At 41.8% G+C, this 15,129-nt stretch overlaps 1 protein-coding gene across 1 annotated transcript; it reads left to right on the top strand.

Annotated features, from left to right (window-relative positions):
- The first annotated feature begins 456 nt into the window (after nucleotides 1-456).
- spmip7 (sperm microtubule inner protein 7) lies at nucleotides 457-12,239 on the top strand. Its single transcript, XM_077197231.1, has 9 exons — nucleotides 457-988; nucleotides 1,100-1,158; nucleotides 6,572-6,648; nucleotides 7,236-7,374; nucleotides 7,450-7,517; nucleotides 7,742-7,783; nucleotides 7,959-8,066; nucleotides 8,158-8,256; nucleotides 11,865-12,239. Exons 1-9 carry the CDS (start codon nucleotides 457-459, stop codon nucleotides 11,989-11,991), a joined length of 1,251 nt encoding a protein of 416 aa, XP_077053346.1. The 3' UTR covers nucleotides 11,992-12,239.
- The last annotated feature ends 2,890 nt before the right edge of the window (nucleotides 12,240-15,129 follow it).

Below are 15,129 nucleotides of genomic sequence, written 5' to 3'. Positions count from 1 at the left end.
TCGGCTGTAATAATTTTATTTGGCTTCATATAAGAACTCATACCATCATCATGTGAGACAACATCATAGCCCAAATTGTCTGATCTAGGTTTCCACCTAGTGACCATTGAATGTTATTACGGTTAGTTATTTTGCATTCAACATCCTACATGCATTAAAATCATTACTACTTAAACCGTTAATCATCATTCTAATTCAAATTTAGCTGTCCAAAATACATGACGATCTGTAATTCTTCTCAATAATGAGTTTTAGCTTCATTGTGAGTCGATTGAGTCCCAGCGTGTCAGTTTACAGACACATGCCAGCAATTTGACCCCCGCTGACTGCAGTGACACAGGAGGCAATCTAATGACAAACTAATGACAGTCTCCTGGCAACAGCGATCGCTGATGATTACACCTGCGGCTTCCATCTGCATAATCCCACCACATCAAGAAGAGAGATGCTGCGTTTATGGAAATATATTCTATTTATTGGTTAATTGTTTGCTTTTATAAATCATTAATGGAGGTGGAACGAGAACCTTATCGTGTAATACTTCTCAAGACACCCTGTGAGGGTTCAGATGCAGTGAGCAGGTGGCTGTGCAGAAGTATGAATCTGCCCTGTGAGAAGGGTCCAGAGGGAAGGTATGACTTTGAGAGCATGGTCGAGACAGACAGACGTGCATTCTCCAAATTCAATCCTGGAGCCCAGACACCAGATGAAAACTCTTCTCGGGTGGCACTGCGTGACTATCTGACTCTAATAGATCCGTGCTCCGGTCAACTGAGTGCAGGGGCACAGGTGCGCCTGGAAGCAAAGAGCAGAACCCCATTCATCGAAACTGTTTACACCCCTTCTGATCTGTGGGTTCCGGCAGGAGCACGAGACAGGCCTCAGACTCCTCCAACCAGACCTTCAGCTCTGATATATGACAAGTCTGAGCACAAGAGGTGGAACTCCAGGATGAAACCAGAGGCAGCATTGAAGGCAAACCTTGGAAGTAACTGCAACCTTTTTTGTTACAGGCCTGCATGTTTGGAAAGACTGTAGCAGTGTGTAACAAAAAGCAATTTACATATTTATTAACGTATTCCGTCTGCTTTGTCATCAGGTTGGACAAGTGCACACAGTACTGAACACCCCTCCCAGGAAAGCCATGAAATAAATACGGTCAGTCATGCTCAATTATTCATCCCTGATACTGTAATATTACTCTTATATGCTGTTTGTTCTAAGCTTTATCACTTTTACAGCACTGAACATTAACAATTCATGTGAAATGTGCCTTAAAGAAATAGTTCACCCAAAAATGAACATTCTGTTATCATTAACTCACCCTCATGTTGCTCCAAACCCGTATTATTTTTAACTCTCTGTCTCCCTTGGAACATAAAAAGAGACATTTTGAAGAATTGTACTGGTCGCACTTTTACATGCAGTTGTTACAATTAATGGACAAGTTCGGTATTTTACACTTAAAGCCCTGTTTTAAGATCGTTTCTGATGAAATAGAAAGGTTAAGATTTAAATTTGGACAAATGCTGCTGTCCCGAGAATTTTCGGTTTCTGTGGTAGCAAAAAAGACGACGAAAAAACACTCGGAGAGCAACGACTTTTGTTTCTGCTCTGAAAGCCACAAGACCACGCTGTCACTCAACGCGGTGAAATCATGGTGAGAGAACATTGTGTTGGGTACGTTTAATTTCGTCTTTAAAGCAAACTTGGGTCTCCCACAAAGTTTAAATCCCATCTGACTAGCGCGCTTCCCACAATGTTTATGCATTAGGCCAGTAGGCGCAGAGTAGACGGGCGGGCGGCCAGGGCGAAGCAGACGACCCCTCGGGCGGCCAGGGCGGTGAAGACCCCTCGGGCGGCCAGGGCGGTGAAGACCCCTCGGGCGGCCAGGGCGAAGACGACCACTCGGGCGGCCATGGCGGTGACGACCAGGGCGAAGACGACCCCTCGGGCAGCCAGGGCGGTGCAGACCCCTTGGGTGGCCATGGCGGTGACGACCAGGGCGAAGACGACCACTCGGGCGTAGGGATGGGAATCGAGAACCGGTTTTTCTTCAGAACCGGTGCCCAGTGAACCGATTCCTTGGAACCGTTAGCATGTTTGCTTAACCTGCCTCTTATCGGTTCCGCTCGTTGCAAATCTGTCATGACGTCACACACCCGCTACGTTGTTCAAACCACTAATACTCTGTGCTGTGTCTTCTGATCAGATATTAAAGCGAGTTAATACTTATTCCATCACCCAATGAGAATCGATAAGAGAATCGATAAGGAATCGAATCGATAAGCAATATCGATAATGGAATCGGAATCGTTAAATTCTTATCAATTCCCATCCCTACTCGGGCGGCCACGGCTCAGGAACAGACACCGACTCAGGAACAGACACCGGCTCAGGAACAGACACAAGGACAGTAACAACCACAAGGACAGACACAAACACAGAAACAAACATTGGCTCAGCAGCAGTCACTGGCTCCGGCTCAGGAACAGCAGTCACTGGCTCCGGCTCAGCAGTCACTGGCTCCGGCTCAGGAACAGCAGTCACTGGCTCCGGCTCAGGAACAGCAGTCACTGGCTCCGGCTCAGGAACAGCAGTCACTGGCTCCGGCTCAGGAACAGCAGTCACTGGCTCCGGCTCAGGAACAGCAGTCACTGGCTCCGGCTCAGGAACAGCAGTCACTGGCTCCGGCTCAGGAACAGCAGTCACTGGCTCCGGCTCACGAACAGCAGTCACTGGCTCCGGCTCACGAACAGCAGTCACTGGCTCCGGCTCAGGAACAGCAGTCACTGGCTCCGGCTCAGGAACAGCAGTCACTGGCTCCGGCTCAGGAACAGCAGTCACTGGCTCCGGCTCAGGAACAGCAGTCACTGGCTCCGGCTCAGGAACAGCAGACGCTGGCTCCGGCTCAGGAACAGCAGACGCTGGCTCCGGCTCAGGAACAGCAGACACTGGCTCCGGCTCAGGAACAGCAGACACTGGCTCCGGCTCAGGAACAGCAGACACTGGCTCCGGCTCAGGAACAGCAGACACTGGCTCCGGCTCAGGAACAGCAGACACTGACTCCGGCTCAGGAACAGCAGACACTGGCTCCGGCTAAGGAACAACAGGAACTGGCTCAGGAACAGCAGGCTCTGGCTCTGGCTCTGGAACAGCAGACACTGGCTCCAGCTCTGGAACAGCAGACACGGGCATGTCCAGAATCCGAGCCAGACGCTCCAGATAGTCCAGATCCAAGAAGGCAGACGGCACTGGCTCTGCCTCCGGCTCTGGAACGGGTACTGGCTCTGCCTCCGGCTCTGGAACCGGCAAAGGCTCTGCCTCCGGTTCTGGAACAGGCAATGGCTCTGCCTCCGGTTCTGGAACAGGCAATGGCTCTGCCTCCGGTTCTGGAACAGGCAATGGCTCTGCCTCCGGTTCTGGAACAGGCAATGGCTCTGCCTCCGGTTCTGGAACAGGCAATGGCTCTGCCTCCGGTTCTGGAACAGGCAATGGCTCTGCCTCCGGTTCTGGAACAGGCAATGGCTCTGCCTCCGGTTCTGGAACAGGCAATGGCTCTGCCTCCGGTTCTGGAACAGGCAATGGCTCTGCCTCCGGTTCTGGAACAGGCAATGGCTCTGCCTCCGGTTCTGGAACAGGCAATGGCTCTGCCTCCGGTTCTGGAACGGGCAATGGCTCTGCCTCCGGTTCTGGAACGGGCAATGGCTCTGCCTCCGGTTCTGGAACGGGCAATGGCTCTGCCTCCGGTTCTGGAACGGGCAATGGCTCTGCCTCCGGCTCTCGAACGGGCACTGGCTCTGCCTCCGGCTCTCGAACGGGCACTGGCTCTGCCTCCGGCTCTCGAACGGGCACTGGCTCTGCCTCCGGCTCTCGAACGGGCACTGGCTCTGCCTCCGGCTCTCGAACGGGCACTGGCTCTGCCTCCGGCTCTCGAACGGGCACTGGCTCTGCCTCCGGCTCTCGAACGGGCACTGGCTCTGCCTCCGGCTCTCGAACGGGCACTGGCTCTGCCTCCGGCTCTCGAACGGGCACTGGCTCTGCCTCCGGCTCTCGAACGGGCACTGGCTCTGCCTCCGGCTCTCGAACGGGCACTGGCTCTGCCTCCGGCTCTCGAACGGGCACTGGCTCTGCCTCCGGCTCTCGAACGGGCACTGGCTCTGCCTCCGGCTCTGGAACAGCAGACACTGGTTCCGGCTCTGGAACAGCAGACACAGGCATGTCCAGGATCCGAGCCAGACGCTCCAGATAGTCCAGGTAGGCAGACGGAACGTGAACAGTCTCTGACTGGGCAGACGGAACGTGAACAGTCTCTGACTGGGCAGACGGAGGTCTCCTTCTCCTCCTCCTCTGTCCCTTCAGACGGATTTCTGTCGCCTTTGAACTGGACGAAACCCTCGACAAAGTCCCTGCGCTCAATGAGACCCGTGGTGAAGCTTCAGCTGTCCTGATCTCCTCATGTCTTTGTGCACATCTAGAAAAATACTCTAGTAAAGAGATCCCATTCTCTCTCTCAGCAGGAGAACGTTTGTTACGTGGAATCCACATAGTGACTGGGGACGAGATCTTACAAAAATAATAGAAAATAAAAAATGAAAATTACCGCTGGATTATGTGTGACGGAGTCGTTCTGTCACGTAACACACACAGGAGGCAGAAAATCCAATAGCAGTAGTTTAATATAGGGTAATCCAAATCGTAGTCTTCCAGGCAGGGGTCAAATCCAAAAAAGGCAAGCAGTTCGAAAACAAGAAACAAAACATGAACAGACAAGAAACCAACTATAAAGGGTGAAGGACATCTAACAACGACTCCATGACATGGACTGACACAGACAGGGTATTTATACACAGAACTTAAAAATGTAATAAGAAACAGCTGCGTGCAATGATGAGTGATGAGAACAGACAAAGGATTGTGGGAAATGCAGTTCCAGAATGAATGGTGACAGTAAGGGAAAGAGACCTCTAGTGGACACCCGGGGAAACACAAACCAACACTGTGACATACTGCTCATGAGTATCCCTGTGGCCTACTCCCTTCGAAGGGCAGAGCCCTTGAAGTTGGGACTTTGGAGTGAGCAGGACACTTGTGTGCCATAGGCCTATTTCACAAAATAGCAACCGAGAAGTAGGGTAGCGATACTTCCGGTTGAGACGCCGCCCGCTGCGATCGTCATTCATTCTCAAAATGGGCTGTGAACAGCGTGTTTTCTCTCAGTCATTCATTTATTTGCCAAAAGTACGTATAGCAGATGTTGTCCGTTTTGTTGACAGTTTTCGGGGAAATGTGAAAAGATCAAAATTGGTTTCAGTTGGTTTCAGTCCGGACTCTCAAACACGGACTTCATCCTCCGTCAAGTGATTAGCACACAAAAAAGTGCTGCCTTTCCTCACAGGAAACGTCAGCCCCTTCTCTCTTCGTATAGCCCAAATCCAAAGCTTTTTTAAGTTGAAACATATAGGTGCGCAACAGGTCTGACTGCTTTTTAGTCTCCGCCATTGTTCTCCGACTGCTGCTGCTAGCGCTTTCAGCGGAAAATAGCTTACCCAACTTCCGGTCTCGGCGGCCATTTTTGTGAAATAGGCCTATTTTCTCATTATTTTCACCTGGGATGTTCCCATGACAACGCTCCACGGTGTCCATCAGCTGAATAGCTGTTCTTACAACAGAAATTTCTTATTAACATAACTGTTGCAAATAAATATCTGTGTGTGAGTCTCAACTTTAAAACTTGCTGTCTCATCTTTTGACTCTGTATTACCTAACATTTCTTATGAAACTTATTTAAACATAACATGACAAAATTTGTCTAACTGATGTATAGATTAAAATCTTAACCTCATTTTCTTTTTCTCTATCTTTTTTAGTGTTTTTTTTTAGGCTAACTGTTCTTTTCTCATTTGTATTCTGATGACAATGAACATATTGTTGGCTATACAAAGTTATGTCATAAACATTTCATCTCTGGATGTTTTGCAAAGAAGAAAAAAAAGATTTAAAAAAAAAAAAAAAAAAAAAAGTAGACTTTGAGCTATAAGCACGTTCCAGCCGGGTTCGTCACTTATTGGGGTCCCCTGCAACATTCTGTTCTGTTCTATTTGCAGCAGTATTTGCAGTTCTGTTCTGTGTTCTGTTCTATTTCTGTATTTGGTTGTGTTGTGAGTATTTGGAGCATCCATGTGTTGAAGATGAAGATGTTTTCTTAATTTGCGGGTGTTTTTCTATTTGCATGCGTTTTCTTCAGTTGCAGCGCGTTGACACAAGGTAAAGCATTTTATGGCTTCAGAAAATGTTGAATAAAGAGCATGCAAAGAATTGTTTAAACTACTTTTATAACGGCCTGCTTTTGCATATTTTTTTTAAACATAAGCCGTGCTCCAGTCCCTATTAAATGTCATTACACACAAAAGAGCTAAAATAATTCTTCAAAATTTTCATTATTCTGTTCCATGGAAGAAAGAAATAATTTTTAAACTTAATTTGTTATATTTGCCCTATTATGTCACACTTTTAGACCATAGGATATTTGCTAATAATATGCCATTGTCTTTTTACTATCCCTTCTTAGCGTCCAGGACCATCTGTTCTTTTCGATAGCAGAGCAATGGCAGCTCGACAATACATCTACACTTCTGCAGCCCAAAGGTCTGAATATGTTTGCTCTAAAAGCTCCATTAATAGCAGAACTACAACAATATATCTTCCAAGACTCTCTTTACTTGACAAATTGATGTTTTCTGTACCATTTGTCTGTTAACACATTTGACAGGCACTTTTATCCAAAACATACAGTGTATTCAAGGTATACATTTGTCAATTTTTCTAACTGGAGTTTGCAATGGTATTTTCTTCGCTATTGTGACCATGCTTCTTGAATAAGAAAAAATGTATGGCAGGACTTTTTTTGTCCATCAGCGATTGATTGATGATTGTAGTTTGCTATTGCTGTGATGTCATGTGAGTGACAGGTGGTCCTGCCCTCGTGCCGGTAAACACATCATCAGAGAAGAGAAGTCATTGCTTGGGGAGGGGAAGTTATTTTGATGAAAGATTACGAGACCACATGAATTAAAATAATAATGTTGTGTACTAATAAATCCATAATAACTACCACAATATTTGATTTCATGGTGACTTCAAACACCCATGTAAAAACAAGGATATTGTAGATGCTAATATGCCAGCTGAGTGTTCATATGCCTACATGTGATTGTGGATATGCTCTGTAATAGAGGTTATGAGAATGTAGACTGGGACTCAAAGTTACCTCCTCGCCACAAACCACCCACAACTACTCTGGAAAAAATGTCTGACCCCATGAGTCAAAGATTGGTGCTGAAGCGATACCACAGCAGACCTGAGTCGTGGCAGGTGAGTCTGCTGAACTGGAAGTGAGGTTTTTCTGCTGAACATCTGAGACATTCAGAGATATTTCTTTGCTTTCAGGCTATTGGTTCCCGTTGGAACAAACATCAGTTGCGTGCCACATTTAACACAAGGAAACCCATCAGCTTGTAAGTGATTTAAATACCCCAGTAATGCATTAGGCAGACACTTTTATCCAACGCGAGTTATGCTGTATTCAAGGTACACTGTTATCCGTTCTTGCATTCGGACCCATGACCTTGGCATTTTTAATACCATGCTAGTTTGATCTACAGCATTTTATCTTTAGGTTCTGAGTTTATACTGTATAGTGCCCTGTGAGTTGTTTCTGAAAATTGTTTTCAATTAACAGCACCAGTCCATTTCCAAAATCGGGCCATGTACCTTTATATTGGTAAGCAGATGCAGATATCTTTAGTAAAGTTATGATCATTTCTATACACAAATGTTTGTTATAAACTACTCCAAACAAATAGGTTGCATACCTGTCAGTGTATTGCTGTTTGGTTATTTTCCAGTACATTTATTAAGCCTTTGAGAGATATTTGTGATCTCTCTGTACTGTACAGTGGTACGGTAGGCTCTGAGAACATGGACAGTGTGGACGTCCCAGAAGAAGACTTTGTCCCTCTGACTGTTCTGCGGACCACAGTGCCCCCTCACACCTATGCCAGCTAGTATTAGTCTGATCTGTATATTTTTGTATACATCATAAGTTAACCATCCTACAGAGCTCTTTATAAGGAAGATGTTTTGTTTTCTCTCTAGCCGAACTACTATACCTGGTTACACTGGAAAAGCCAAGTTTAACAGACCACAGACCTCAGCTGACAGTCTGCCTTCTTTACCGTATACTCCACAAACAGGGTAAGTCATCACAAAATTTCAGATTAAGATAGTTTGCTTTGTCTGTGATGGACTGGCCATCTATCCAGGATATTCCATGACTATGGTTCAAGACTTTGGGATCAACTCCATCATCCCGCAACCCGAAATAGGACAAGCGGTTTGGAAAATGAATGAATGGATTTTTTGCTTTGTGATGTTATTGTCTTGACAAATTATAAATATATACACTAGATGTCACCTTGGGGTTCTAAGCATGCGTCAAAACTGCCGCCATCTTGGAATAGGGGTCTTGTCATAGGAAGTAGCTAGGAAACGCTGAATTCATGGATGATGCCGGACTTTTGTGCTGCGTATGGATGTTCACACAAACGAAATCTAAAAACCAGACAGCAACAAGGGATTACATTTCACAAGAATGTGAAATTTTTTTATTTTTATTTTTATTTCTCTGGACTCATGATAAATACATGTCTGACCATTGGAATGAACCAAAACAACTGAAATCACATTCATGACGATTTATGGTGATTTTATCTCCGTTATACCTTTTCCTACATTGACGCTGATGAGGGGCTCCCCTGTTCCATGATGGCGGCTCTATTGACGCATTCGTTCCAATGAACTGCCATAGCCAAGGCAACATCTAGTGTTTATATCTATGTTGACAAATAGGCACTTATGGTCTTTCTTATAGTCGTTCTTGGTCTTTCTATCCTTCTTCATTTATAAAATTCTTAATCAAAATCTCATTAAACATAATGCAACAAATCTCCTTCCCATAAATATAATGCAAAAAAAAATTGCTAAATAATAAAAAAGTTGTTTTAGTGCATTTATCTAACAGACAACAGTTACTTTGCATCAGCATTATTATAATAAACTGAAACTGCAATAAAACCATTAAAATATATATTTTTGATGCTTGAAATAAAATAAACATTAACTGAAATAAAATATAAATTTAAGGCAGAATTTCTTATTTTCATTTAGTTTAACTTCACTGTAAAATAAATATATAAGTAGGTTATGACAACGTGTTTTTACATTGCTGTAACTCATCAAAATATGTTAAGCAATTTTCAACTTTTTTTTACAAGTTAAACAAGATTCAAATTTTTTTTAATTTCATTTAAAATGAAATTATGTTAACATTAAGTTGATTGCACTTAAAAATTTAAGGAAGCAACAATTTTTAGTGTTGATACTGAAACTAAAACTGAATTAAAAATGTATGAAAACTACATAGACATTTAAAAAAAACTTACAATAACAGTGAAAAAAACTAAAATTAAAATGTGAAAATAAAAATATAAAAATAATAATAAAACTATAATAGAATCTAAATGTCACTCAAATAACACTGCTCTGTATTAGAACCCAATGACAATCACCAATGACAATAATGGCAATTACAAAAAAAAAAAACCAATAGTAAAATGCATGCGATATAGTAACTGCATAATTTGCAATGTTTGCAATGTAAATATTGAAAAACTGACAAAAATCTTAAAGGTCCTTAAAAAATAGTATGCCTAATCAATTTCTTTATGCAAAAAAAAAAAAAAATCATTTTGAGACCCATCATTTTCATGACATTCAACCTTTAAGACCTTCACACAGAGAAATGCAATACAGACCTTTTTATTATTATCGCCAGCATAACACCTCACTGTACCACTTTTATCTCAGTAGGTGGCAGCAAGACTTTGTATTCAGAACGTTCTTTTGCAAGACAACTTTTGTGGTCAAAACCACAAACACACTCAAATTCCCTGAGATGAGTTAATAATTTATAATTTTATAAATCAATACGAATATAAAGAATTTAATACTCTAATATAAATCTTGCATAATTATCTGGTCAGAATACTAAGTAAATATATTTACATTTGCTTAAAACATAATAGTGGTAAAGTTATGAATGCTAATAAATCAAGCCTAGTCTATGTCATTGTACATTTCTAATAGTGCGGTGGTAAACATGCCCTGTAACAGTAAGCACATCACAGGATCACTCTGAAGAGGCGTTTCCCACAAACCATTGCAGTCATTTATCTTCTGATCTCTGTCTCTGTTTCTGCTAGTATGTGTCCTGTCAAACTTCTTTTTTTTTCAATCTCCTGCATGTTCCCCTTCTGGTTTAGGCTGTGCTCTGTGTCTGCTCTAGTTCTATGCTCCTCGATGCTCTGCAGCATGTGGCTAAGGCTGGAGGTGTATGAAGCATCGTTTAGTAGACCCCAAAATGACGTGTCAAGCTGAATAAAGTTCAGGTCATCTTATAAAGCAGATTAGAAAGAGACATGGAAGAATATACTTTGTGATATACTAAAGTCATGAAGCAGTGTTATTTTCTGTGGGTTTGTGAAGAGTCAAATCAGACAGACACTACCAGGAACAAAACCAGCCCAGCAGCGCTCTTCCACCCTCTGTCTGCAACGTAAAACGTCCTCAGCTTTCAGAATGAGTAGGAATGAGGCATCTGCAGCTCGAGTAAAGAGGAAGAAGGAGGAGGTGGTGTTTGAGAGAAGCACTGGAGGAAAACCAAACTCCTCACCAAAGGACCGGGTGGTTTTTTTTTAAACGTGTTTCCTAGCTGGGCCCCAGAAGAGCTGGTTTACCGTCTTTTTGGAGCAGACCTCTCCAGATGGCCCTATCCAAAGCTGAGCTGCTCTTGTTGCCGGTGGTAATCGTGGTTTTTACTCAACCCAGATCCATTTTCCTGGAGTCACCGGTGCTCTGAAATCTGTTTCCTTTGCCGACAAAACAGACCTCCCATCTCTTTTCCTTACAGCAGAAAGTCAGCACCTTTACAACTTCCTCTAACTCTCTCCTAGTCCTACTCCTTATTTGGTGATAATTCAAATGTGTCCAAACTGTTTTTATTCCTCTGCAGCTTTTGTCATAAGACAGACTCTGACATATTCGCTTGTGTCCGATTTTCCAGAAAGCACACTAACTTCATGATCCTCCCTTTTTCAAAGCATTAGTAAATAAATACAGTATTTGACACACAAGATTTCTATGAACTTTTTCCATCAACATCAAGATTTTAGGTTAAAATGTATAAGGGAAAGTGTATATTTTAGGTCATGTGACTGGTCTCCTGATCTTTTCAATTTTTCAACCTTTTTTCGTTTATAGTTCACGTGAAATAGTCCTTTTTGATTAACTGGAAATTCTAGTTTCAATACAAGTTAAGCCTGTTCAGCAATATTTGTAGCATGTTGATTACCACAAAAAGTTAATTTATTTCAATTTAACCTTTTAATTAAAAAAAGAAAAATCGAGGTTGGTGAGGAATTTACAATGGAAATTATTTAAAAGCAAAAACGTTGGGCTTATAATTTTATAAAAGCACTAACATGAATTCTGTTCATTTTTGTATTATTTGAGCTGTCAAGTTGTTCTTGTTATTGTTACAGCTGCGTTTTCACTCTAAAACCAGCATGTCAACATGCATATTATGTCTTGAGGCTATTTGACTAAAACGGGGTATTTTAACATTTAAAGATTAAAATTTCATCAAGGTTATGCCACAAGTGCTGTTGATTGAACTTAACATGTATTGAACCCAGAATATTCCTTTAAGTGAACATTCCCAGTTTCACCAAGTGTTCCGTTTCTAGAAGCCGTCCTGGTACCTGGAGCTCCCCACACTACGGACACAAGGCCCCTCTATCAGGAATGATCACCACTGTCCCACCGGGAAACCCTTACTTTCATCCCAAAGCCCCGGTACTTTCCGTGAAATAACTCTAAAAGTATGACATGTTCCTTAAAGAGAAGAATAAATGATGAAGTGTGGGAAATGAGAGCCCCTTTTCATGAAATCCAATCTGTGTTTGTGAATAGATCTATAATGATGCTATGTCAATGACTGATTCTCTGAGCTCTGAATAATGAGATGTTTTATTAGCATAATTTCCCTTGATTTAGATGAGTGCCTCTGAAAATGTGGAGGATGTGCCATTGTCTTAAACATTCGGTGTCGGTGTGGGTGTATGTGGGCTTACGTATTTGACTATATGTGTGTCCATGCGGATAAATGTGTGCATCATTTTCTCACAGATCCTCTTCTGCATTCTTTTATTGCCTTGGTACATTCAAAAACCACTTACAAACTGCTCGTGGCAAGAGGTACTTTGTGGTTACGCAGCAATGGCAATGCAAATAAAACTTTGCCTGATCTGATCTTAAAAGAAAACAAAAGACATGCATTTCTGAAATGCTCTAGTTTTGCACCCCAAGAACTGTGGTTTGGAGAATAAAAGAAAGAATACCAGTGCAGCTTCACCTGCTAACAGGAAATAGGAACATGCTGGTTTCCTGTTTCCCCCTTTGTCGTCTTTGCACTTCTGTGTTGAAAACAGTCCGCCCTGGAAGAAGCTCAGTTGAATCCACCAGTTGAAAACACCAACTAGTAAGAATCAACATGTATTTATGACTGAAAAGGTGCTAAAAACCAAACAAATTCATTTATAAAAGTCGGTACACAGGAGTAGAGGAAATAGTTAGATGTCATTGTAACTAATTCTTTGCACTATGTTGAACATCATATCTGTTTTTGGGCGGTGGGAAAACTGTAGCTATTTTCAGTTAGTTTGACAGCTGAGCCATTGTGGGAATAAAACCCTCTCTGCAGTATTTCCAGAGATGGAGATGTGGTTAACAGATAACTAACGACCATCTTGGGGCCAATGAAAGGGATCGGACTTATCTTTTGTTTTAGGGTCTGAAGCTCTTTCTCTAAGGTGACCTTCAGCCCATCGCTATGAGCCCGCTAGACAAAGTAAAGGCCTTTCCAAGATGAGACAGACTCAGACTCAGCACGATAGATGTAAGTTGTTGAAACAGTCTCTTATGTTTCTGAGATTTTCCTAGTTATCTTTTGATATAGAGATCTACATCTACAAATAGCGTCTGAGAATTAAAGGTGCTGTCATATTATTGAAATTTCAATAATATGCAGCATAACAACCTTTTCTGTTGGTCAGCACAGTTAATTAGCGTGACCAACTTGAACCTGTTGCGAAATCTTTTACCCTATCGCAAAATACCAGATTGTGTGGATTCATATTGAAATGGCTGAATTTCACACAAAACCCGCTAAACAATGATAAATGTGACCGCACCTTAACTGTTCTATTCTATAATTGGTCAGATCCAGAGAGGATGTTAATCAAAAGTCATTGATCAATTGCATATGAGCCCATCATTTACACATTACTATTTTAATTTTAATACTTTCATTATGTTTCATAATTTCATTACAACTAAAAGTGTTAACATGTGCAAAACATTTTTTTAAATGAATATGATTGACTTTGAATCATTAAATCTATAACTCTAGAGTCATTTTATTCATTACATTGGGAGGATTTGTTGTGGTATTGTATTAAGATGGAAGTGGAAGAATAGATTCAGGAGGTTAGAGGGAAGAGAGTTTTTTTCCCTTTCCTTTTCTTTTTTGGAATAAGATGCACCATTTACATTTAGTCATTTAGCAAACGCTTTAATCCAATGTGACTTATAAATGATGAGAGCAATAGAAGCAGTTTAATGAACAAACTTTATTAAGCTATACATGCTATAAAGGGATAGTTCACCCAAAAATGAAAATTCGTTTTTGGAAGTTGTTTTGGAATGGAAGTTGTTCCAAACCTATATGAATTTCTTTCTTCTGCTGAACATAAAATAAGATATTTTGAAGAATGTTTCTAACTAAACAGTTGATGGGCCCCTATTGAACTCCATAGCACTTTGGTCAACTTGTGTATATGTGCTATAGATATAAATACAGATTGATTGATAGTATTTTTTCCATACTATGGAAGTCAATGGGGTCAATCAACTGTTTGGTTACCCATATTCTTCAAAATATATGTTGTGTTTAGTAGAAGAAAAAAATCATACAGGTTTGGAACAACTTGAGGGTGAGTAAATGATTACAGAAATTATTTTTTTTGTGTGAACTAACCCCTTAATGTGATTACCAATCTCAGACATCTCTACCAACATGTAATCCATAATTTTAACTACCTAAATAAGTCAAAGTTATAATTTAGATGCATTAGGTTTGATAGTACATGTCAAGAGAGCTTGTTCTGGATAGAACAAGAGCTTGGACAAGGAGTTGTGTAGCATGCTTTAAAAGAAAGGGCCTGATCTTCCTAATGTTGTATAAGGAAAATCTGCAGGACCGGGCAGTTTTAGCAATGTGGTCTGTGAAGTTTAACTGATCATCAATCACAACTCCAAGGTTCTTGGCTGTCCTGGAAGGAGTTATGATTGATGAGCCTAGCTGAATGGAGAAGTTGCGATGAAGTGTTGGGTTGGCTGAAACCACAAGCAGTTCTGTCTTTGCAAGGTTGAGTTAAAGTGATGGTCCTTCATCCAGCAAGAAATGTCTATCAGGTAGGTTGAGATGCGAGATCATCCGTCTGGAATGTGTCATCAGCCTAGCAGTGATAGGAAAAGTCATGTTTCTGAATGACAGATCCTAGTGATGGAGAAGAGAAGTGGTCCAAGCACTGAGCCCTGAGGCACCCCAGTAGCTAGATGTCGCGACTTAAACACCGTGATTGTAGGACCTACATGAGAAGCAAGACTTGAACCACTGGAGTGCGGTTCCTGAGATGCCCAGTGTCAAGAGGGTTGACAGGGGGATCTTGTGATTAACTGTGTCAAAAGCATCAGACAGATCCAGCAAGATGAGTACCACTAATGAATTAAGTAAAATTAAGACAAGACAAAAAAACTGAATAGGGTTAATTATGAATTTCTGGTAACTTACATATCTTAACTCTTTTTGGTTTTATCCTAGGCTCTTTAGAAATATTTGCCTGAGCCTGAGGCAACATTTCTGCTAAATGAAATTGCATTGCTTCTTGC

Source organism: Siphateles boraxobius, unplaced genomic scaffold (assembly GCF_051911475.1).
Source record: "Siphateles boraxobius isolate OS27281-9 unplaced genomic scaffold, OSU_SipBor_1 37, whole genome shotgun sequence".
NCBI classification, from domain to species: Eukaryota; Metazoa; Chordata; class Actinopteri; order Cypriniformes; family Leuciscidae; genus Siphateles; species Siphateles boraxobius.
The sequence above is the reverse complement of the archived record's forward strand: the minus strand, read 5'-3'. Positions and strand labels throughout refer to the sequence as shown.